This window comes from Odocoileus virginianus, chromosome 24 (genome assembly GCF_023699985.2).
Source record: "Odocoileus virginianus isolate 20LAN1187 ecotype Illinois chromosome 24, Ovbor_1.2, whole genome shotgun sequence".
In the NCBI taxonomy this organism is placed as follows: Eukaryota; Metazoa; Chordata; class Mammalia; order Artiodactyla; family Cervidae; genus Odocoileus; species Odocoileus virginianus.
This window is the reverse complement of record NC_069697.1, coordinates 45,725,970-45,750,884: the sequence shown is the minus strand read 5'-3', so window position 1 is coordinate 45,750,884 and position 24,915 is coordinate 45,725,970. Positions and strand designations below refer to the sequence as shown.

General features: G+C 41.3%; 1 protein-coding gene across 2 annotated transcripts in view; it reads left to right on the top strand.

Moving 5' to 3' along the window:
• The window catches only part of SRGAP1 (SLIT-ROBO Rho GTPase activating protein 1), a 296,184-nt gene that overhangs the window by 130,591 nt on the left and 140,678 nt on the right, over positions 1–24,915 (top strand). For both annotated transcript variants that reach the window (XM_070454662.1, XM_070454661.1), the window contains exons 2-3: positions 11,089–11,284; positions 18,394–18,556. In XM_070454662.1, the coding sequence (XP_070310763.1) occupies positions 11,089–11,284; positions 18,394–18,556 (359 nt within the window). The remainder of the gene's footprint in view (positions 1–11,088; positions 11,285–18,393; positions 18,557–24,915) is intronic.

The window sequence follows — 24,915 nt, the reverse complement described above, 5'->3', positions numbered from 1 at the left end:
TTAGTGTTTCCTTCATTATTTTCCCAGATGAAGGTGTTCTCTTACCGTGGAAGTAGACATATAAAAGATATCTTTAATTGAGAGAGGTTTACAACATGATTTTCAGTAGATGTAACTGGAGTTTTTCCTACTGTTGACTGAGTAGAGAGCCTTGTGTATGGAGGAAGCCTTGCAGGGCTGGATACCAGAGGACCACATGGAGCGAGGATTGAAGAGGTAGAGTGGCACGGGCGTGGGCTGCAGGGAGAGGAGACACGAAACCCATTTTATGAGTTAGCAGAATTTGAGTCCTATGTCCAGATGTGCAGAATGAAGCATTTGAGCAACTAGCTATCTTTACTGAAGCAAATATTCATCAGAGATAGTTATTGAGAATCTATTATGTACTGTATGGAAATTTAGAGACATGATATTGGTAATCAGATTCATAATCTGTATAGTTCAAAACTCTACAGTAATTGGAACATAGTAGCAGTAACAATAATGATTTAAAACAAAAGTAATTGACTTAAATACATAGTTTCCCATAAAGCCAGGATGTTTAGAAGTACTAGGGAATTAGCATTAGCCGCTTAGCTAGTTTTTGTAAAATATTAGGTTTTTAAGTATCAGTGGTAGAAATGCAATTTTTCTTGCTTTTCTAAATGATGCTAGACACTGATGCATTAATAGTTATATACAGCATCTGTATACATTCTAATAAATTATCACTAAGGCTTGGCCTGGATCACTTAGACTTGCTTTGTGTAATTGCACATTGTGTGTAACTGTTGAACGTTATAAATTTGCATCATGAACTTTGGAGTTAGACAAGCCTGAATGGGAATCTAAGCTCTAGTACTTATTCATTGTATGACTTTGGACAAAATACTTAATCTCTTGCTTCGATTTCCTTGTGTATGGAATGGAAGCATTACATAATGGGATTGCTGTGAGAATTAAATGAGCTAAACTACATCAAGTATTTATCACAGGATCTGGAACATAGTAAGAATTCAGTAAATAGTCTCCTGTTCAATGTAAATGGTAAATTGCTTGGGAAGTTAAACTGTGTTCTAGTAGATGCTTTAAAATTGTAATTACTGCTTGGGAAATAGCTTAATTTAAAAAGCCTCAATTTGTAATTAATTCTGTACAAAAGATTTAAAGTAGTTAAAAGTTTTTCATTCTTCAAACTTATTTAGAGAAAAACATATGTGGAGCATGTTTATGCCATGAGACTTCATGTTGAATTATTTCAGCAAAGAAAGTCACCATTTAAAGAATGCCTTGAACTTTTGTCAGTGACACAGCCATTCCAAAATGTAAATCTTTGGACTCTACAGATCAGTGATTTCCATACACTGTTTCTTTCTGGTAGTAAAAATCAATCTACTAGTATGGTCTTAAGTGTCTTTGCTTAATTATGGGGAAGTTAATGAAGTTCTGCCTCTTGTGCATTCTAAATAAAAGCACTAAATTGTATCATTCAGATCTGTACTTCCTTAAACTAGCCTTTCCAACAATGTAGTTAAACTGCAATAATTGATCACCTGAATTTATTGGCTTTCATCCTGGCTAACTTTCATCTGAAAAAAAAAGGAAGTGCAAATTTGGTTTCTATACTTTACATTAAAACGTTATCTGGGCCAGAATATAATATTTGGCTGTCAAAAGTTATGAAAACTTTTGTAGTGAGCTTACTCTGAGATAATACTGAAGTAAATGTCATTTCAAATGAAGATATTATTATGAGAACTTAGAAAAACAAACACAGTCTCCAAGTGTAGGAAATGTTGCGATACTGACTTAACTTTCATATCCATGCAGTGAGGATTAACTGTGCTGAGAGGACACTTTCTTATTTTATTTCTAAAGGATTCATCATAACTCTGCTCCCCCCAGATATGCACATTATCTCTTGGTGCACTAGGATGAAGCCATGCTTTGAGCTTAGAATGGAAGCAACCCAGCTTCCTATATGTCTGTGCTGTTTGTTTTGCTTAAGTAGTTGGTGATTTCATGAGTCAGAAGTAGAAAAAGACTCTGTTGTTCTTGGTTAGTTGTCCCGCTGTGCTCGGCTCTTGGCAGCCCCGTGGACTGCAGCACTCCAGGCTTCCCTGTCCTTCACCATCTCCTGAAGCATGCTCAAACTCATGACCACTGACTCAGTGATGCCACCCAACCATCTTGTCCTCTGTCATCCCCTTCTCTGCCTGCCTTCCATCTTTCCTAGCATCAGGGTCTTTTCCTGATGCTAGAAATAGACTTTAGGGAGTTATATATTTCATGAAGCAGTAACCTGAAAGATTCTATTTGGTCCAACCACCCTAAGCTTCCTTCTTCATAATGTTACTCTTCTGGGCCATGGTATCAAGAATTATTTTTTTTAGTTTACTTATTTGAGGAACTACTTTTCATTCTGCCAAATTTGCAGAGCCTTCCATATGTTACATATCCTTTAAAGTCAGTGTGGGGCCAACCCCTGAAGCTGTCACTACTGACTCCAGTTGCCTGTAGTCTTTCCTGAAAGTCCTTTAGTGTGAGTAATTGACACCATCAAATCTAGAACTTATATTTTTTCTTTTCTCAGTCCACATTACATGATAATTGGCCATTACAGCGTTTGACATGATGAAGAAGTCTTTGTGTATCTCATCTCATTGAAGCCTTCCATTGCCTTTGGGAGGGGAATATGGCAGTTACGATTAGTGATCATTTTGCAGTTGAGGAAACATAAGTTCCACAGAGATGATTACTATTCCAAGGTCATATTTCTGTAACTGGAGCCAGTGTCCTGATTGATACCCTGTATTTTACTGTATTCTAGCCCATATTTGCCTTGTGTACAAATCTTAGCTTCCGATCAAGTCAGCCAACTCTTCAAAGACCTTTTCTGATTCCACTTATAGAACTTTTCAGATTCCACTTATCAGAAACTTCATCACTAGAGAATTGTCTTAAAGATGAGCTACGTTTCCAATTTTAAATGTTCTTTAACAGTCACGTTAAAAAAAAAAGAACAGGTGACATTAATTTTAGTATCTTTTTATAACCCAGTATGTCTAAAATGTTTAATTCTAGCATTAATATAAAAATATTAATAAGATGCTTATATGTTCTTTTTTCTCCCCACACACTAGCATTTTGAAATCCTCTGTGTATTTTACACTTGGAGCACATCTCAGTTTGGACCAGTGACATTTCAAGGGCTCGGGGTGACCCACAGATGCCTGGGACAGCACAGCTCTAAAGCTTTTTCTCCAGTGTGGCTGGCAATCAGCTTCTCCTCTCTGATAACAGATGACAGGGAAATACTCATTACTTCCACACCAGATGACGGAAATGGGTGATTCATAACTAATTAAAATAATAAGCTTAGGCACAGAAAAATGTGGATACCATTCATTCTTGTGAGGGTTTTTGTCAGTGGTGGTGGTTTGTTTTGCCCGATAATTCATAATTCAAATGAAGACCCCTATTCGATCCCTGGGTCAGGAAGATCCTGTGGAAGAAGGCATGGCAACTCACTCCAGTATTCTTGCCTAGAGAATCTCATTGACAGAGGAGCCAGGCGGGCTACAGTGATACAGAATTACAGGCTTCCCGGGTAGCACTAGTGGTAAAGAACCCAGCTGCCAATGCAGGAGACGTAAGAGACCCGGATTCAGTCCCTGGGTTGGGAAGATCCCCTGGAGGAGGGCATGGCAACCCACTCCAGTATTCTTGCCTAGAGAACCTCACTGACAGAGGAGCCTGGCGGGCTACAGTGATACAGAATTACAGGCTTCCCAGGTAGCACTAGTGGTAAAGAACCCAGCTGCCAATGCAGGAGACGTAAGAGACCCGGATTCAGTCCCTGGGTTGGGAAGATGCCCTGGAGGAGGGCATGGCGCCCCACTCCAGTGTTCTTGCCTGAGAATCCCATGGACACGGGAGCCTGGCGGGCTGCAGTCCACAGGGTCGCCAAGAGCGGGAGCAACTCAGCGCCTGAGCACATGTGCGCGCACACACACACCCATGTAGCTTCCAAAGGAGGCTACTTCATCAGTAGTTTGAAAGTATTTCAATGGTGTGAAAACATTTCATACTTATCAGATAGTTAGCCTTCCATTTCACGTATTCATTTGTGTGTGCTGTTTTCCGAAATGCAAATCGGACTGTGTGTCTTCCTTGTTCAGAATAGTTCAGTTCCTCCCCACTGGTGTTTTCCTAAGGTTGCCCGGTGATAAGCTTTCAGCCTGGGGACTTGGATAGCCTCTGTTCCTGGTCCTGTCAGACCAAAAGAGTCACATAGGTACTTTTAGTAAGCTCGCCTGGTGGCTGTTAACGACAGGCCAGGTGGGAAAAGTGGCCTAAAAGATAAAATTTTACTCCTCGGCCTACCATGTGGGGTCCTTTCTGACCTAGCCTGTGCCTAGGGCTGTTCCCAGGTAGCCTTAGACTGCAGCACAGAGAAGCCCTTGGCCAGCATCTCTTCGAGCCTGCGCTTCAACTTCCTTCGGCCCGGGACGCCCTTCCCCGCTGTGCCTGCCAGCCCAGTGCCGAGTCAGCCTCAGGCCCACAGCCTCCCCAGTGCTTGCCTGGTTGCCGGGGCGCACACGCGTCCCCCCACACTTTGCATTGCTCCTTGGTGTTGGTGACCCAAAGCCCCGGAGGTCACTCGCCCTCACCATCTGCTGGCCTTGGCTGGCGCTCGCTGAGAATGGGGCTTGGCCTTTCCAGTCTGTTAGAGCCCCTAGAAGGAATCTGGCACACGATAATAGTCAATAAATATTTTTCTCATGAAAGCCTGATGATACCAGTAATAATAACATCCCCATCTGTTTCATAGTGATCTGCAGATTGCCGCATGCTTTTCGCTTGCATCATCTCATTTAAGTCTCACCACAATCTCGTGAGGTGGAACTCTTATTTTTCAAGATGTGAAGCAGCTTGCCCCGTGTCACGTGACTTGTAATAAGTGACGCTGTAACCCATATGGTGCAGCGTGCAGAAGATGCTTAAATCTCGGGTTCAGATTTCTAGTGAGGAAACGGCCTTTGCTTATTCAGTCTATTTACACACACACACACACACACACACAAAGTTCACATGGATCTTTGGCTCCAAATTTCTAGCTTTTTCAGGCTTTTCAGCATTATTGCATGAGGTTGTACATGGTGTTCAGCTAAGCAGTAGCTGCTAGGTTGTATACATATTCACATGACTATGTGAAAAATTGAAGGAAGCGGTTAGAACCTCATTGGGTTCTTCTCTTTCAAGACATTCCAGGGGTTCTCATCTGTCATTTGGGGAAGTTCCTTATATCCTTTTGGGTAAAGATACTGATAAATCAGCACACAGTATATATTGTTGATATCATAAGGAAGATCTGACCAAACAACGCTATGAAATAATTGAGATGGTTTGTGATACTTTAGAAGTGTTATGGTGTTTTTATTTTTTGCTGTATGTTCACAAGTTTCACACCCAGTCTATCAACTTTATGTCCTAGTCCTAATCAGTCGGTAACATATTAGCAAAACAGCCCAGTCTGGCCTCAGTCTTTCCATGAAATATGCATCATACTTTGTGGTCTCACACAAATTTATTTTAAGGGTTAGGACTTCCCTTTATCAGGGCAATAGCAAGACATGCCTCTGTTTCCTCCTTTCCTAGGCAGTTCCATTTTATTTGGTAAGTGTTAGTCAGCAGATTTTTATAGCTTAGAGAGGAACTATTTCAACTTTTCTTTTTTTTTTTACCAAATTGAGTAGTTTGAAAGCATCATCTTTTTGTGTATTATTCTTATTGGCTTACTGATGTTGATTCATTCTGTGGTTATGTGCTGGTAGAACAGAAATGAACCAACAGTCATTTAAAAAAAAAAAAAAGTAACTGTTAGCTCCGTTAAAATGGCCATTATTAGTATTTAGTAGGTCCTGCCCTAGATTTAAATAATGGCTGCTTGGAGACTCCTCCGAGGTGGCATTTTTCTGCCTGAAAGAGTTTGTACTGTTTTATGCAGTTGTCTGGGAGTCATGGTGATAAAGCTCTCAATGTTCTGTTAGGTTAATCTTTTCGATACCATTCTGGATCACAGATAGATTGAGATGAAGTAAAAATACTGAAGCAAGGGTCATTTGATGAAGACACCATTTTGAAGTGTGTGCCCCATGGTGTCTAGTTTGATAAACCACTAAAAAGCCCTGGGTGTGGAAACAGCAGGAGTCATTTTGTTGTTACCGCTGTCATCATTTTCAGAAATGTCTCAACCAAAATTGTGATATGGAATTGTGATATGGCAGTCTACCTTTTTTAATGTAACAGCTTTATTGAGCTCTGTCTTATTTCATTCAATATACCCATGCTTCTTAGTGAATTCACTGTTTTTTAACTGTACTACAGTCACTTTTACAACATTTTCATCACCGCCCCCCCAAAAAAAATCCCGCACCCCTTAGCCATCACTTCCCATTTCCTCCAGCACCTCCAGCTCTCTAGTCAGCGATGAATCTGCTTTCTGTTTCTATGGATTAATCTCTTTTGGACATTTCACATTTATGTAATCACACTTTCCTTGAGTGACTAGTTCTGTTCACTAAGCTTGTATTTTCAGTATAAGCATGAATCTTCATTCATTCCTGTTTATGAATGAATAGCACCCCAATTTGCAGCCATACCTCATTTTGTGTTTCTGTTCCATTGAAGGACATTTAGGTTATTTCCACATTTCAGCTGTTATGAGTCACACTGCCACAGCCATTTGTCTATACATTTTTGTGTGGAAATGTGTTTTCTCTTGGGTTTATACGTAGGAGTAGATTTTCTCAGTCTGTGTCAAACTTTGAGGAACTGCCAGATTTGTTCCAAAACGGCTGTACAATTTTACATTTCTACCAGCAGTGTATGAGGGTTCCAACTTCTCCAGCCCCCACCAGCACTTGTGGTATCTTTGATGATCGCCATCTTAGTGAATGTGAAGTGATAGCTCATTGTGCTTTTGATTTGCATCTTCCTGATGGCGACTGACTTTGAATCATCTTTCATGTGCTGTGTTAGCCGTTTGTATATCCTCTTTTGGAAAATGTCTGTGGAGATCTGTTGCCCATTTTAAAATTGGATTATTTCTGTTTTTATTATTGAGTTCTAAGTGTTACTATATATTCTAGATACAAGTTAGCTATTTGGTGGAGGTGTAGTCACTAGTTTGTGACTTTGTGACCCATTGGATTGTAGCCCGTCAGACTTGTCTGTCCATGGGATTTCCCAGGCAAGAATATTGGAGCGGCGTTGCCATTTGCTTCTCCGGGGGGGTCTTCCTGACCCAAGGATCAAATTTGGGTCTCTTGCATTACAAGTGGTCTCCTGCATTGCAGGTGGATTCTTTAGCAACTGAGCCACCAGGAAAGCCCTTTCTTATAAGTATATGATTCACAAACCTTTTCTCCCATTCTCTGTAGTTACAGCTGTCTGTCTGAAAACCTTCTTCTTCAGGGTGTGACATCTTCTAGGCCCTTTTCCCATCTGAGTCAGCTCCTCTTTGCATTCCTTTATTATGAGCACTGAGCACAGTATATTGGTACTATCATTTTAGGATTTCCTTCCCTACCCAGCGAAGCTGCGTCAAACACGTTTTTGTAATTCCGGCGCCTAGGACCCTGCCTTACACAAAATAGGAGCTCAGTAACAGTTCGGTCAACTATAATAAATTAACATGAAACTTGGACCTGAGGGGGAAAGCATCCGGTCAGTACTAATTCAAGAAAGCTAATAGCCCCTTGTGGTCTCATCACAGGATTGGTAGGGCTTCCCTGGTAGCTCGGATAGCAAAGAATCTGCCTGCAATGCAGGAGAACCCGGGGTTTGATCCCTGGGTCAGAAAGATGCCCTGGAGAAGGGAATGGCTACCCACTCCAGTGTTCTTGCCTGGAGAATTCCACGGACAGAGGAGCCTGGCAGGCTACAGTCCATGGGGTTGCAAAGAGTCAGACTCGACTGAGCTACTAATACTTCACTTCAGGGCCCAGTGCTCCACAGGCTTCTTTGATCTGTTCTAAGCAGTGAACCAAGATTAATATGACCAGCATTTGTTTTATTCATTTGTTTAAAAATCTTTAATATATGGTGCTGTAATCAGTGAGCACCATATCTGATAAGGTCACATTAATAGAGGCACAGCACATATGCAGGAAGGTGACCTGCCAAATTGTGTTGCTTAACATCTCTGATCTGATGGGATGTATCCAAAGGTTTTCCCTTCCTAACTGGACAGTTCTTATGTTAGTACTTATATCATGATTTTTTTTTCCCTTGTGACCTTTTCCTCATTTGTCAAACTTTTCTAAATTAAAAGTAATCAGTCATGTTTTTCTTCTCTAATTTTTGGCATGTACTTTTTCTAGTTTCTGTCCTTCCAGTTTTTTGCTATTGAAAATGTTGCCAGTGTACTTTATTGACCAGAAAATGACAGATAACGTGAAGAAACAGTTACTCCCTGCAAAATGAGGTTGGGATTTTAACTGTTTAAAATAGGATCGTCCTTCTCAAACCTCCCTAACTCTTGATTTTAAACCCTGAAGAAAACAAACAAGAGAAAAATCTAAGAATGAGATCCGAGAAGGAAGCCCATATAATTTTGTGTGCTTCTGGTGAGATTCGTACTCTCACCTACTTTTATTTCTTTTTTGGCACCAGGACAGCTTTAAAAAACAAAACAGAACTAGTTGACAGCTTAAGATGATTTTTTTTTTTTTTTTTGAGCTAGCACAGCAAGATGAGCTAAAATTACTTCATCATAAAAGACTTGCTAGGATTCTTGAATGAGAAATACCCCCTCCCTTGATTTTTTTTCTTTATAAAATAAAACTAGGTCTGTATTTGTGGAGGAAAGAGTTTAGCAGACATGCTGATTATAGTACTGTATTGAAAAATACTTTTCTTTGATTGACTAAAATTCAGCTGCTGTTTATAGTAGTTAAAAACCTGTAATCTGTCTTCATTTTGGTGTTCACCATGCTTCTGTGAGATGAATAATAGGGTCCCCCAATCTCCAAGTGGAAAAACCGAGAGAGGACACTTGAGAAATGCTTTCCTATCTTCTCCCAGGACTCCTCCAAAACGGGGCTGCTGGGACATGGCCTAATTGAGAGCTGAGACCTTGTTTCATAGTTACTGTATCTTTTTTGCCAGGATATAGGATCATAGTTACTGTATCTTCTTTGCCAGGATATCGGCAGGCACACTCTTAAAACATGTTGCATGGGTGAAAGTCAGGCAGAAGCATTTTATTAAGATTCATCTGATGGACAGACCTGGGTTAGAGTTCCTGAGGGTGCTACTTACTAGCTGAAGTCTCTCGATGAAGGATGTTATCTCATTAAACCTCAGTTTCTTCTTTGCAAAATGAGGATAATATTAGCACCTACTTGAGTAGAGGTAGAACAGTAAGTATTCAATTATTATTAGCTATTAGTGAGTTGAGTAGATTTCCTGATTCCTCATTCAGAATTGGATTAGCCTGGTTACACAGGGTCAAGTATGTGCATTTGCATTGTCAGCTCAGTTACTGAAGAATAGGGTGCAATTGAGGAGGTGTTGTTTGGACATTGATTGCTACTAAATCCACTGAATTCGATTCAGCCCTCACTTTTAGGGAATATACACTGACACTGGGAAAGATGAAATAAAGAAGTTTTCCAGTATGAATATTCTTGTCTTTGGAGGTTAGCCCTGAGTCTCAGAACAAAAACAAGTCAGTAGTTATTAGTTACTGTATCTCCTTTTCCAAAACACACATGGTTCATTGTTACAGTCATTTGCAGATAGTTTTGTATGACACACTTTTGCTCTTGTGTTTCTACTAAATCACTAAATGACTAACGTTCGTGTTCCTAATATTTGTCAAAGGATTCTCTTCAGGATTATATATGCGGTAAAGCTTAGTTAGTTGGGACAATGTGGAAAATGTGAAAAGCCAAGTGAAGAGTCTTGATCTTGTGATCAAAATAATGAAGCAGAATCCAGGGATTACCCCATAATGAGTGGATTATTTGGATATAGAAAGAAATTATTTTTAGGCGTGGCATTACTATAAACCCTACAGCTATGTGTCTTACAAACTAGAAATTTATGCACTAAATAAAAATTACCAGATGTCAGTGTTTGTATGTGCCAGCTGGCAAAGTTGAGAAGGTTCAGAATTCTGGAAGAAATGGTGCTCACTTCTTTGCCATTTAAACTCAAAAAAGATAGTTGAGGTGAAACGCTGTTTAAAAAACTACAATGTCCTCAGCTACCCAAAGATGTCATATGTTACAAATTGTTATCTGAAAGCCTTTAATTTTTTCCCCCTCATGACTCCAGGCATGTTTGTGGTGTTGCAAATGTAATCCATGTTTCTAATCTAATTTATTACTTTCTTTACTGAGGCTTAGCTCATTCTTTTAAAGGGTCAGCAGATATCTTTTTTTTAAAACTTTGTATTTTTTATTGGGATATAGGTGATTAACGGGCTTCCGCAGTGACTCAGACTGTAAAGAATCCACCTGCAATGCAGGAGACCTGGGTTCAATCCCAGTGTTGGGAAGATCCCCTGGAGGAGGGCATGGCAACCCACTCCAGTATTCTTGCCTGAGAAATCCCATGGACAGAGGAGCCTGGCAGGCACAGTCCCTAGGGTTACAAAGAGTCAGCCAGGGCTGAGCGACGAAGCACTTAGCCAATCAACAGTGTTGTGATATTTTAAGGCAAACAGCAAAGGGACTCAACCAATCACATACATATATCCATCCTCCAACTCCCCTCCACTCCTGGCTGCCATATAATATTGAGCAGAGTTCCATGTGCTCTACAGTAGGTCCTTGTTGCTTATCCATTTTAAATATAGCTGTGTATACATGTCCATCACAAACTCCCTATCCCTTCCCCTGATCTTTCCCCCCTGGCAACCATAAGTTCGTAAGCAGATATCTTTATTTAAAGACCCAGCCTGAACATAGCAGCCTCATAAAGGTCTGGTGCAGAGCTAAATGTATGATAGGATTCAGTATTTTTATCTTGCACATACCAGAACACTTCAGTTATTTTCATGAAATCATCAAATGGGTTCTCTTCTTCTCTCCTTAGAAATTCGAGCTCAACTGGTAGAACAACAGAAATGCCTGGAGCAGCAGACAGAGATGAGAGTTCAGCTTCTGCAGGACCTGCAAGATTTCTTCCGGAAAAAAGCTGAAATTGAGACAGATTATTCTCGGAACCTCGAAAAGTTGGCAGAAAGATTCATGGCCAAAACAAGAAGCACTAAGGATCATCAACAGTACAAGTAAGAGAGACTCGACTCAAACTCATCTTTCCAAGAGAATATCCTGTCTTCTATGCAGTTCATGGAATTCTCCAGGCCAGAATACTGGAGTGGGTAGCCTTTCCCTCCTCCAGGGGATCTTCCCAACCCAGGGATTGAACCCCGGTCTCTTGCATTGCAGGTAGATTCTTTACCAGCTGAGCCACAAGGGAAGCCCTTTATTGGTTTTAGAATTTTCCACTTTTTGTCTGAAACATTGTTGATTGATATATCCCCGTAGATAAAAGCAACCTTCTGCATTTATAATTTATGAACATAAGTGTATTACATATTAAACTAATAGTATTCTCTTGATGTGTTTCTCTTTCCAATAAATTCACTAGGAGTTGATGGCTAACACAGGTAGATCTTTGGTTTTGTTTGTTTTTGTGATTCAAGCCAATTTTTTTCTAACTGGAATATAAATGCTTTAGAATGTTGTGATAGTTTTTTCTATACAGCAAAATGAATCAGCCACCGATATACATACAGCCCCTCTTCTTTGGATTTCCTTCCCGTTTAGGTTACCAGGGAGCACTTAGAGTTCCCTGTGCTATACAGTAGGTTCTTGTTAGATATCCGTTTTATACATAGCATCAATAGTGTATATATGCCAATCCCAATCTCCCAATCCATCCCACACCCTCTTCCCCTTGGTATCCATGTTTGTTGCCTACATCTGTGACTCTAATTCTGCTTTGCAAATAAGTTCATCTGTACCATTTTTCTAGATTCCACATATATGTGTTAATGTATGACATTTGTTTTTTCTCTTCCTGACTTCACTCTAACACTGGCAGATAGATATTTGGATAGGCAAATTTTAAACAGCTGATTCTTCATGCAGAGAGCTCAGGATTTTTGTATTGATCTTACATGAAAATAACCAATGAGGGTTGCTTAAATTTACATTCTCCTACCCCATCCCTGTAGTATTTGTGGTCGTTGTTGCAGTAGAGACTGACTTAAAACGAGGGCCTTTGATAAAATGCTGATGATCTAGCTTAATTGACAGTTGACCCTTGAACAACCACAAGGGTTAGGTTGCCAACCCCCTGCGCAGTCAAAAGTCAGTTTACTGTTATCTCTGCCTCAAAAACAAAGGAATTGGTAAATGACTCGCCCAAAGGCAGGAAGCAGAACAGTTATGGATAGATTCAGGCTCAGACCCAAGTTCTACATATTGTGATCTCTCATTGAACAGAAACTATTCCCTGTACCTAGTTAATTTAAAGATGATGTAAAATGAAAATACAGCTATGACATTTATTGAAAAAAATCTGCGTGTAAGGAGACCTGCACAGTTCCAACCTGAGTTGTTCAGGGGTCAATTGTACTTCATTTGTTTAAACAAAATACATGCAAATTTTTCTGATAATGAGATTTACTTTAGAATTTAAATCCGGAGACAAGTCGGCAAACAACTCCAACAGAGTATACAGGTGGTCTGAAAGACGTCAGTGCGAGCTACCAGAGAGACCAGATGGCAGTCCATTCTGTCGTGGAGGTGGGGTCGGGAAGGGCCAGGCAAGGTCCTGGAAGAAATGATATGTAAGTGAAGACCTGAAGGACTTGTTAGCCAGGTGAGGGCCCAGAGCAGGACATTCAAGCAAAGGGAACATCGCGCATAAGGGGCCAGAGGGAAGGGGTGCAGGGCAGTTTTGCAGAGCAGGAAGCAATCCAGTGGGAGTGAGTAATGAGGTCGTGAGCCACGTGGCTCCCCATGTACGTCGTGCCTGATCACAGAGGCCTGTAGACCACACCAGGAAGTCTGGACTTTATCCTCCGGGCTTGAGAAGCCTTTGTAGAGGCTTTTAAAGTTGAAGGATGACCAGCATCTTGAAGGATGACCTGCATCTTGAAATGAAAACTGTAGATAGGATTGTGGGCTGGAGGAGGACGTGGTCATAGTCTGGAGGGAGACCAGGCAGAAGGCCTTCACCATGATGGCATGAACTAGCCACACTGCAGGTAGAAATAGAATCGTTTAGGAGATGTTAAAAAGGCAGCCCAGTCTTTCATTTCTGGAAAAACAACTAGATAATATGAGAAATATTTCTGCTACAAAACTCCTGGAAGTGCTGACAAAAGTATAATAGACATAATTGTAAATCTATAACTGAACTCACAGGAAAGTAGGGGAAATTTCCAGTGGCCCAGAAAGAAAAAGGGAACTGAAACCTTGAGTGGTGATTGTATCCCACATGGGGACAGAAGAGGAGGCCTGTGCAAGGTAGGGAGCTGGACGTGAGGACTTGCTCATCACCATCCTATGGCACAGGATCCCAGCCCAAAGTCAAGCAGCAGAACTGCTGTCTCAGTGAAATAGTGGAGCAGAACATGACATGGATGAGGCAAATGGATATTTAGGGAGTCTGGAATGGACATGTACACACTGCTATACTTAAACTGGATAACCAGTAGGGACCTATTGTAGAGCAGAGGGAACTCTGCCCAATTTTATGTGGCAGTCTGGATGGGAGGGGAGTTTGAGGGGGAAATGGATACATGGATACATGTATTTCTATGTCCCTTTGCTGTTCACTTGAAACTGTCATAACATTGTTAATCGGCTATACCTCAAGACAAATTTTTTTTTAAATTTTATTTATTTATTTTACAAAAAATTTTTTTAAAAAAAGAAAATCACTCACATCCACCTCCACACCCCCCACCACCCCGCCCCGACACACACACAGGACAATAAGGAAGCCCAAATGCTCCTGGGCTCCAAGTGGTAGGAGGTTGCAGAAAAGCACATATCAGTCTTCACCATTGGCTTTGCAGTTTTATTTTATACTCTTCTGTGGCCTTGGAGCCTACATAAAAAGTAGGATAGCTTTTTTTTTTAAAAAAAAAAAAAAAAACAAGCCTCCATACTGTTTTTCACAGTGGCTACACCAATTTATATTCCCACTGACCTTGTGGGAGGGTTCCCTCTTCTCCACATTCATTCTAGTATTTGCTGTTTGTGTTCTTGATGATGGCCATCATGGCAAGTGGGAGGTAATATATTTCATTGCGGTTTTGATTTGCATTTCCCTGAATGCTGTTGAGCACCTTTCCATGTGCCGGTTCGCCATCTGTGTGTCTTCTTTGGCAGTTCTACTCTTGGGTATATATCCAAAAAAACAAAAACACTAATTTGAAAAGATACATGCATCCCAATTATTTACAACTGCCAAGAAATGAAAACAACCTATGTCCATGAGGATAAAGCAGCTGTGTTCACACAATGGGATACTACTCAGTCATAAAAAAAGAATGAAGTATTTCCATTTGCGGCAACATGGATGGACTTAGAGTGTATTATGCTAAGTGAAATAAGTCAGACAGATGCTGTATGATAAATGGCGACAAATACTGTATGATATCACTTATATGTGGAATCTAAAAAACACAACAAACTAGTGAAGATAATAAGGAAGAAGCAGATTCACACACATAGATGACAAATTAGTGATTACCAGTGGGGAGAAGGACAACATGAGGATAGGAGATAAAAATGTACGAAGTATTATGTATTTTAAAAGTTATAAAGATATATTGTATAACATGGAATATAGCCAATATTTTATAGTAACTATAAATGGAGTATAACCTTTTAAAATTGTGAATCACTAATATACACCTTTACACCTGTAACTTACATAATATTGTAAGTGTATACCTGTAACTTACATAATATTGCACATCAACTCTATTTCAATAAAAAAAACTTTTTTAACTCTTCTCATCATAAGAAAAAAAAAAGTAGGAACTTTTGCAGAAAAAAAAAAGTAGGGGTTCTTTTGCAGAAGCAAATGCAGCACTATTCTGGATCAGGAATACCTTTTTTAGTTTTTATTTTGTGCTCACTTTAACCCGTAGTGTTGGTCCAGCAGAGAAATAAATCTTGATGATGGTTCCCAGGGTGAGCAGATGTCACATGTGCTTGACAGAGACTGGAGCCAGTACTAGATCTGCATTTATAGAAACTGTCCCTTTTTAAAAGTAATTGCAAATAAGAGGACAGCCCATTGGTTTATACAGTAAATATTTTTGAGTGTCTGCTTGTGTGTTCTGTACTTGGGAATCAACTTGTGAACTGAAAACAAGCATGGGTGTATGCACTTTAGTCTAATCCCTGAGTGCATCAGCTGCCACTTTTTCTTTCTCCTGGTTGGGTCACTAGTTTTCTTAAAAAGGTACGAGGCTTGGGATTTTCCTTAAGTTTATTATTGACTACGGGACTGCAGATAAGAAGTCTGCAGAAAGGACAAACCAGGTTTGGGGGACAAAAGCCAAAGACAAGCTTTAAGAAAGAGTCAAACAGACCTGGCTTGAATACTAGCTCTGCTGTGTGACCTTGGTCAGTCGAGTCAGTATTTCTGAGCCTTGGTTTCCTAACTTGTAAAATGAGATTTTGTGACCATCAGATGAAACATGACAAATCCTTGATGTGACTGAGAGCTGACATCAGGTACACATTCAATATTCCTTCTCCTCACGAAACAAATGTTACATCTTTGGCATTGTTACTTTACCAGTCATTTAAGCTAGGCTGAGGAGTCTAGCTCTTACTCAGTTTTGGGATGCTTGTGCTGTAGGATAATCCTTGGCCTGAACTGACCGCTGCATGGTGGAAACACCAAGGCTTGGATCAGCCTCCATGGACTCAAAGACTTTCTCCGATACTAGTTTTGTTCTTGAGCAAATCACTGTGCCTTGCTAAAGCTTAAGTTCCCTTGTTGATAGAGGGGATCTATCTAAATATCTCTGCCTTAAATTGTGGAATTAAGTAGTTAATGTGTATAGGTTTTAGACCAACTGCTAGATAAAAATCACTAACTTTATATAGTATAGCGTTAGTCACCCAGTTGTGTTTGACTCATTGCAACCCCATGGACTATAGCCAGCCAGGCTCCTCTGTCCATGGAATTCTCCAGGCAAGAATACTGGAGTGGGTAGCCATTCCCTTCTCTAGGGTATCTTCCCTACCCAGGGACTGAACTCAGGTCTCCTGCGCTGCAGGCAGATTCTTTACCGTCTGAGCCATCAGGAAGATCCCAACTTTATACAGCACTTTCTGTGAATCTAAGGCCTTCTAGTAAACATTACTATATATATATATAAACTCAAAACTCCTCATAATCTTATAAAATCAGTACTGCTACTTTACCCACTTTATAAATGAAGCAACAGAGGCACAGAGAAGTTTAAATAACTTGGCCGCGATCTTCTAGCTGGTATGTACTGATTTTGGAATTTGGAGTGGAGACAGTTTAGGCCCATATTCCATGAACTTGACCTGTGTACTCAGTGAAAGTGAAGTCGCTCAGTCGTGTCCAGCTCTTTGCGACCCCATGGACTGTAGCCTACTAGGCTCCTCCATCTATGGGATTTTCCAGGCAAGAGTACTGGAGTGGGGTGCCATTTCCTTCTCCAGGAGATCTTCCCAACCCAGGGATTGAACCTGGGTCTCCCGCATTGGAGGCAGATGCTTTACCGTCTGAGCCCCCAGGGAAGTCCCAGTAGGTGCTCAGTAAATGATGACTTAGCCGCCTCTGATGTTGTTGTCAATACTGTTATTACTTACTATTAGGACCATAAAAAATCTTCAGTGAATGAAAAAACATGTATTTAATGCTGAACATGGGCAGGGCCGTGAGGATACAAAAAAAGTATCCCACATTCTCAAAGAATGTATGATTTACTTCAGCATAAAGAGTATATAGGTAAGTTAATGTAAGGTAGGATTACCTTTTGGGCTGGGTGGTAGAGAATGTCAGTACAAAGAGTTCAGTATTCTTTCTGCCATGGAACCTCTGCCCCATGCCCAATGGCTTTGGAGGGAAAAGAAGGTTCTCTGGGTTGGGGCGTAATTCTTATTACGCCAGCTAGGAGAATGGAAGTCTTCTCTTGTGGTTATAAGTGCTAGGACCCTAGATCAGGGGTTTCTACCCTTACACCATTCCTACTTCCTCTTTCTTCTAAAGAGAGTTTTGACTTGATGCACTCTTAAATCCTGACTCTGAGGGACTTAAGGACTGAAAGACCTGATTTAATCATTTCTTTTCTAATTTAGTTAATATTCAGAATCATAAATCATCATGACTAGTAGGAGGATAACATGTCTTAGAAAATTGAACTAGTGTCTCTAAGTTAGGATAAACATTCTGTGCCATTTTGCCATTTTAGAGTTAGTTTTGTTTTTTTTTAATTTAATTTTTTTTTTTATTTTGGCCATGCCACACGTCATGTAGGATCTTAGTTCCCTGACCAGGGATCAAACCCACAATCCATGCTTTGGAAATACAGAGTCTTAACCACTGGACAGTCAGTGAAATTCCAATAGTTAGATTTTTTAAGTAAAAAGCAAAAAACAAGCATCATATGTATATTTTTTAAAGCTGTAATGTCTCTGTTAGTCATTGCTTTTCTTTGGAGTTTTTTGGTAAGATTTTTTGCAAGTTGCCTTTTGTGGTTTATATTCACTTTTCACTTTATTATCTAGAATAAAACAAGGAAATAGCTTAATGAGCTTTAAAAGGACATGTGACAAGTCATAAGCCAGTGAACCTCTTGGTTCTATTCATGAGTCTTGAGACAATGCTATAAAGTTCTGTTTCCCAGGAACACTTTTTGGGAGGGTGGAGGTTAAGTATCAGGGGATTAGTAAATCATTCTCACATTTGTGTCCCATGAAAAGTATACCTAGCCAAATCTCTTCCAGCAGCACGCTGGACATTCAAAGCAGGCTTTGTGTTCAGTGGCAAACCGCAGCCTGTGAGATGGTAGTCAGTAGATTTTTATGTAAACGTAAACGGCTTTCTTCAATGAGGTGGTTAAAGCTGAAGGCCTGCCTGAGTACTGTGAGTGCGTTCGGGTTCTGGGCCCTTGTCAGGAGTGTAGCTTTTGACTGGTGTTCCTGGTCCAAGTATTTTTTTCCGAGCCCAGGGCTGTCGAGTGTCTTGCTAAGAGCTACGCCCAGAGGAGAAGAAACAAGAGCCGCCCATGTGTAGCGGCTCCTGGTGTTGCCTCGGTGACTTCCCTCAGCTGTTTGGAGCAGCTTTGAACTTGATTCTAATTCTCTTTTCTTCACTTCTTAGGAAAGACCAGAACTTGTTGTCTCCAGTGAACTGCTGGTATTTGCTCCTGAACCAAGTGAGGCGAGAAAGCAAAGACCACGCCACCTTGAGTGACATCTATCTGAACAATGTGATTATGCGGTTCATGCAGATAAGTGAGGATTCCACCAGGATGTTTAAAAAGGTACCTTCCATCTGTCCCACCAGAGTGTGCTTCCCTATGCCCACTGAGCCCGTAACCAAGACTGGGTAGGGTCTGGTGCCTTAAATACTTAGTGGTATTCAGTAGAGATTAGGTTCAAAAAATAAATAAGCAAACAGATATTTTGGATTTCCTTGGTGGCTCAGACAGTAAAGAATCTGCCTGCAGTGTGGGAGACCTGGCTTCGATCCCTGGGTTGGGAAGATCCCCTGGAGGAGGGCATGGCAACCCACTCTAGTATTCTTGCCTGGAGAATCCCATGGACAGAGGAGCCTGGCAGGCTACAGTCCATAGGGTCACAAAGGGTCAGACATGACTGAGCGACTAACATACACACATACACACCACAGATATTTTAAAGACACAGAATAAAAAGTTGAGCAGGCACACTCGTAGAGTTGTAAGGCACCACATCTGTGACCTGAAGGATGTAAGCAGAATTTTGAAATGAGATATACTTGCCAATTGCACCTCTGTCTTTAGGAACAGACTTCCTGAGGTTATTAAAAAACAGACCAGAGAGGAAAAACCTTAAGAACTGGGTTTTAGGCTCACACATGATCAGAGACTTGTGAAGAAGAAGATAACCAGATGTGGTGCTCTCTTGGGAAAACACTATCACGGTTTTTCTCACTCCCAGCAGGCTAGCAATGGAGGCTGTGAGAGACTGACAAGAAAAAAAATTCCACGGGGCATGGAAATTCAGTCCCTTACATGGCAGAGAGGTTCCTCCTTCCCAAATCCGCTTAAAAAAAAAAGGAGCTGGGTTTTTAAGACTTCTTATCATTGTTACCCGTCTTAGCCAACTCTCAGCAGTTTGTTGTTGCTGTTACTGTTTGGACATTTTGTTGAGAGCATTAACAAAATTGGACCATTTCCTGTGTAGAGAAGGCAGCTACTTGCCCAAGAAAACTGACTTTCAGTTTTTATGTTTATAGGACAGTGGTTCTCTCCCACATCCTAAGCATCATACTTGGGGTGTTTGGTGTCTATACTAATATCTGTACCTCTATTCAGTAAGTCTTAGTTTCAGAAGGTGGGGGGGAAAGCACCTTGTAGATTAAAGTATATTTATGTCTCAAAGGACAGCGATATAGTGCTGTGCAGGCCAGCTGGGAAACTTCTTAGTCATGTTTGATATCTCCTCATTAGATTTGATTCCCAACCTAGAACTGGAATTTAGCAAACTTGAAGTTGTCTTTTGCTCTGTTAAATAGAGGGAAGCATGTTTCAAACAAAGGAGAAATTTTTTGAAATTTGGAAATAAGAGCCTATTAAGAAAACAGAGAAATATCTTGTGTATCTTAAAACAGAGGTTTTAAAAAAATAGTTTGGACTGACCCAGGAAAGTGAAGTAATTTTCTGGGATGCCAGTCCTTTCTGCTAAGTCTTCATTTGGCTCAGTGGGCTTTTTGGATCTTATCGTCTATGAGTGGGAGAGATGGTGTCAGGTCTTGGAAAGGCTACTTCAGTAAGGAAAAACTAGTCTTCATGCTCAAGGAGGTCATAGTTTATCCAAATTTGTATGATGCTGTATAATGCTTCCAAGTCACAGGGATGCTGGCAACCTTTCAGTCCGGGCCTCTGGGACCAGCAACTCAGCTGAGTTCATTTATTCATCCATTCTACAAAGCATCTTTAAATGCCAGGCTGGGAAGCAGAGTTATAAGACATTCCTGCCTGCACAAAATCACTTAAAAAAATTAACAGTCACTACGATTAGGGAACATACAACCTGCTCTAGAAACTTGAAGGATAGAGATCTTAACCTTACTCTGTGTGTGTGTGTGTGTGTGTGTGTGTGTGTGCACACGCGCACGCGCGTGCGTGCACACATGTGCTCAGTTGTGTCCTACTATTTGCGACCCCATGGAATATAGCCAGCCAGGCTCCTCTATCCATGGAATTCTCCAGGCAAGAATACCAAAGTGTGTTGCCATTCCCTTCTCCAGGGAGTCTTCCCAACCCAGGGGCCGAACCCACATCTCTTGCATCTCCAGGATTGCAGGAGGATCCTTTACCACTGAGCCACCTGGTAATCCCTAACCTTCCTGAGGGGCCAGGAAATTCTTCACGGTGGAGGAAACCCCTGCAGACAAACCAGCAGGAGAAGGCGATGGTCATCAAGCAGATGAGGACAGTGAACTGTTCCAGGGAAAGCAGAAGCATGACATGTTCAGGAAGAGGAAAGAGTTTGGTGAGAGATTGTATGGGAGTGAGATGTGTGAGGCTAGAAAGGACGTGCGTGCGTGCTAAGTCGCTTCTATTGCATCCGATTCTTTGTGACTCTATGGACCATAGCCCACCAGGCTCCTGTCCATGGATTCTCCAGGCAAGACTACTGAAGTGGGTTACTCTGCCCTCCTCCAGGGGATCTTCCTGACCCAGGGATTGGATCCAGGTCTCTTACATCTTTCATGTTGGCGGGCACGTTCTTTACCACTAGCTCCACTTCGCATGTCTTGCTAAGCTGTAAGTCTTTGTGTTTTGTAAATCAAAGTCAAGGGCTTCTTAAAGTTGATGGAAACGCAGAGCTGAGAGTCAAATGGATCTGGGCTTGAATCCCAACTTCTGTGCTTTTGTGATCTTGGGAGATGATTCAAGAAAGTGCACTCCTCTATCTCCAGGAGTGGGGAGGACTGGGGACTGGCAGAGGGAAAGGGAGCCAGTGGGTGCTCAGAGGTTGGGCTGGCCCTTTGGAGTTTGTCACCAAGGAGGCCTTATGTTTCTTTTGCAGACATTACATCTGAGCTGTCCCTGGGGAGGGGCTAAGTGATCTTGGGGATGAGGCGGCTCCCACTGCTGGAGGGTAATTCCCAGCAGAGATTCCAAGAGCGAGATCAGCCTTGAGTTTCATCAGCCAGCAGCCAGTATTCCCAGCAGCTAGGGGAATATAGCTCTTGAGAGAGGGTCTGAGGAATGTACAGTAAACACACACACACACACACACAATGCCTGCTCGTTTGCTGCCTAGAGGTCCTCTTCTTATCCAGATTTTCTGGGACTCATATTCCTTAGAAGCTGCCTTTTTATAGCAGACTCCTGGTTGCTTCAGCATATAGTAGAGTGAACAGTCTTCTCACCTCTATTGCCCATCAGCTGGAAAGTTAACTGTCATTACAATGACAGGTGTCAAATTCTAGCTCCTCAAGCAAACCCAGCATATGACATACCTCACCTTTCCATGTATATTCTTGCTTAAAAAATTAAGAACAAGAGAGGGAGAGACCGGAAAGTCTTGAGGAGCCAGATCAGCCCACTAGGACACATTTGTCATCTGCAAATGTAGGAAGGTAGGGAGCCAAGACCCATATCTGTCAAGTCTAGAGAACTTCATATCCCTTTAGGTTAAAAACCAAAACTAGTATTTTCTGCTTTTTTAAAATTGCCAAGCCATCTCCTTCTCCAGCTCTTCTATTACTGTGGTTCCAGAAGCATACTTTTTTGTCAGAATAGAAGGAAGTGATCAGAACCCGTCTGAAATAACCTTTAGAACTTCTGTGAAGTCCTTAGCATAATGCTTGTTCTTCTTTCAGGGGATTTTGCGACTTCCTCATTTTTCAAAAATAACCCCACATCTATATGGAGATCCAGATAGATGCTCAGTGCTTGATAGATGCAGCCTTGTAAGAGGCTGTATTGTTGATCAGAATAACATAGTGATTCATTTCTAAGGCTCTAACATCAGATATTTGGGATATGAATGTGGATTGTATCTCTCTTGTTATCTACATTGACTTGGAAGTGTTGGTAAACCTCTTAAGTCTCAGTTTCTATGTCTGTAAAGTACTGTATAGTCACTTATTTCAGATACTTGTATGGAAAAAGTCATGACTTGTGCATGGAAAGCTACTTACCCCAGTGTCTGAATTTAATACTAATACAGTCTAACTAATTTTTAGCTGTTATCTTTGTTATTATCTTTATTGTAAACACTTATTCCCTACACCTACAATAATTATGTAATATGAGCTTACACCAGACATTATCCTAGATGTGTCCCCATTTTAAAGAGACTATGTAACACAACTGTGATGACCACGTCCAGATCATCACATGTTATTTGTGTATCACTTTTTATCAAGTTCCAAAACATATTTCTAAGCAGACTGAGAAAAGCTCCAATATCCTTGCTTGTAGCCGAATTAAAATTTTGGTCCTTGCATTTCAATAGTTAACCGGAAGTTAGGGATAACCCAGTGAATACCTGTGTTGGAGAGCACCCCTGTGCCTCTCAAGTCCCCAACTACTATTTCACTTGGGCAGTTTTTCTTTTTTTAAATATTTGTTTACTTGGCTGCATCAGGTCTTGGATCTTAGTCATGGCAAACAGAAACTTTTGTTGCAGCATTCAGACCCTGGAGCGGTTGGTGGGGGGCAGGGGTTAGTTGGCTGTGGTGCTGGGGATTAGTTGCCCTGAAGCCTGACCAGTCCTCACTTCTTTCCTGAAGAACAAGGTGTGATGAGGTGTCCCCTGTCCTATGCTCCAGCCCTGCCTCCTGGAGGGATGAGATTCTGCTGCCTTCTGTCTGTTACTCGTGACTGAAGAGTGGTCAGCATCTGGGTTGGTGCTGCAGCCAGAAAATGTGCAGTTTGTATGCTACACATAAAAATGTAATTAATGTCAGCAGTTCACCATGGTGATAGCAAAGACCACAGCTAGCGTGCAGTCATCACTTTATTTATGCACTTTATCACATGATCTTCTTTATCAACACTAAGAATGTTTAATAGAAGTGTGTAGTTTAGAAGGGAGCACCGTAAAGTGGCAGCATTTGAGGACTTCCCTAGTGGCCCAGTGGACTTCCCTCATAGCCCAGTCAGTTAAGAAGCTGCCCGTAGTGCAGGAGACCCAGGTTCAATTCCCTGGGTGGGGACGATCCCCTGGAGAAGGAAATGGCAACCCAGTTCAGTATTCTTGCCTGGAGAATCCCATGGACAGAGGAGCCTGGGGGGGCTACAGTCCATGGGGTCTCAAGAGTTGCACATGACTTAGCAACTAACCACCACCACCACTAGTGGTCCAGTGGTTAAGACTGTGCTTCCAATGCAGGGGGCCTGAGTTCGATCTCTCGTTGGGGAACCAAGATCTCACATGCCATGTGGCCAAAAAACTTTTAAAAAGTAGCATTCAAATATGTTTGATTACCTGTGAAAGTGTTAGCTACTCAATCATGTCTGACTCTGTGATCCCATGGACAGTAAGTAGCCCACCAGGCTCCTCTGTCCATGGGATTTCCCAGGCAAGAACACTGGAGTGAGTTGCCATTTCCTTCTCCAGGGGATCCTCCCAACCCAGGGATTACACCCAGGTCTTCCGCATTGCAGGCAGATTCTTTACCGTCTGAGCCATCAAGGAAGCCTATCACTTCCCCATAGGTTGTTTTCAAGTTATTAATGTTTTTATCCTTATTTTGCATAGATATGTGTACTGGTATAATTTATTTTGTTTCTTCACTGATAGTAATGACATAAAGTACTCTAGCTACCACTTTACTGAATTTTCACTCTGTGCCCAGCACTGTGCCCTGCATTTTCCACACATTAACTCATGCGCCCTCACAGTTGCCCAGTGAATGGGGATTTTAAGTCACATTTCAGGGATGAGGAAGCAAAAGGCTCAGCTATAACTTGCAGAGCCTGGCTCACTCATATGCTTTCTTGTCTTTGCCTGTGGGTCTTAGATAGTTCATAGTTACTGTAACCCTGTTGGTGCTTCTCAGTGGTCATTAGAGGTGTTATAGAAGGCACAGGTTAGGAACTTCTGAGAATTGGGACTCTGCGGTTCCTGGTCCTATTCATTTCTAATGAAAATCCTGAAGAAAGATAGTTCTGGATGAGGCAGCAAAATCTGTCAGTCATCCAAGTTATAGACAGAGGTTCAAAGCAGCAGAGACTGGCTGCAGGCCACTGAGAATTACCTCACTTTGGCCTAAATGCCTTAGATTATCAGATTGAGACTCACAGGAATGAAATTAACCCACTTTTCGTATCATTGATTTTGTGGCATATTCTGAAAGGAAGGGGAGAGTACTAGTAAGATTTGGAAATTTCTAGTCATTTTAAAATTATGATCAAGCCAATTCTATTCTATTTAAATTTTCTTAGTAGAAAGAAAATCCTATTCTATTTAAATACCTTAGTAGAAAGACATTTCATGTGGGGACATGGGAACGGTGTTTTCAATTAGACTTATTTAAAATAAGTTAATATTCACACAGCTGCTTTAAGTTAATAAATGTTACTAATCTAGTACAGATCTCTAGGGCTCTAACCTTGTTTTGAAGAAAAAGTTCATAAGTTTAAAAAATCTGAAAACTCAAATCTGTATGTAAACGAGT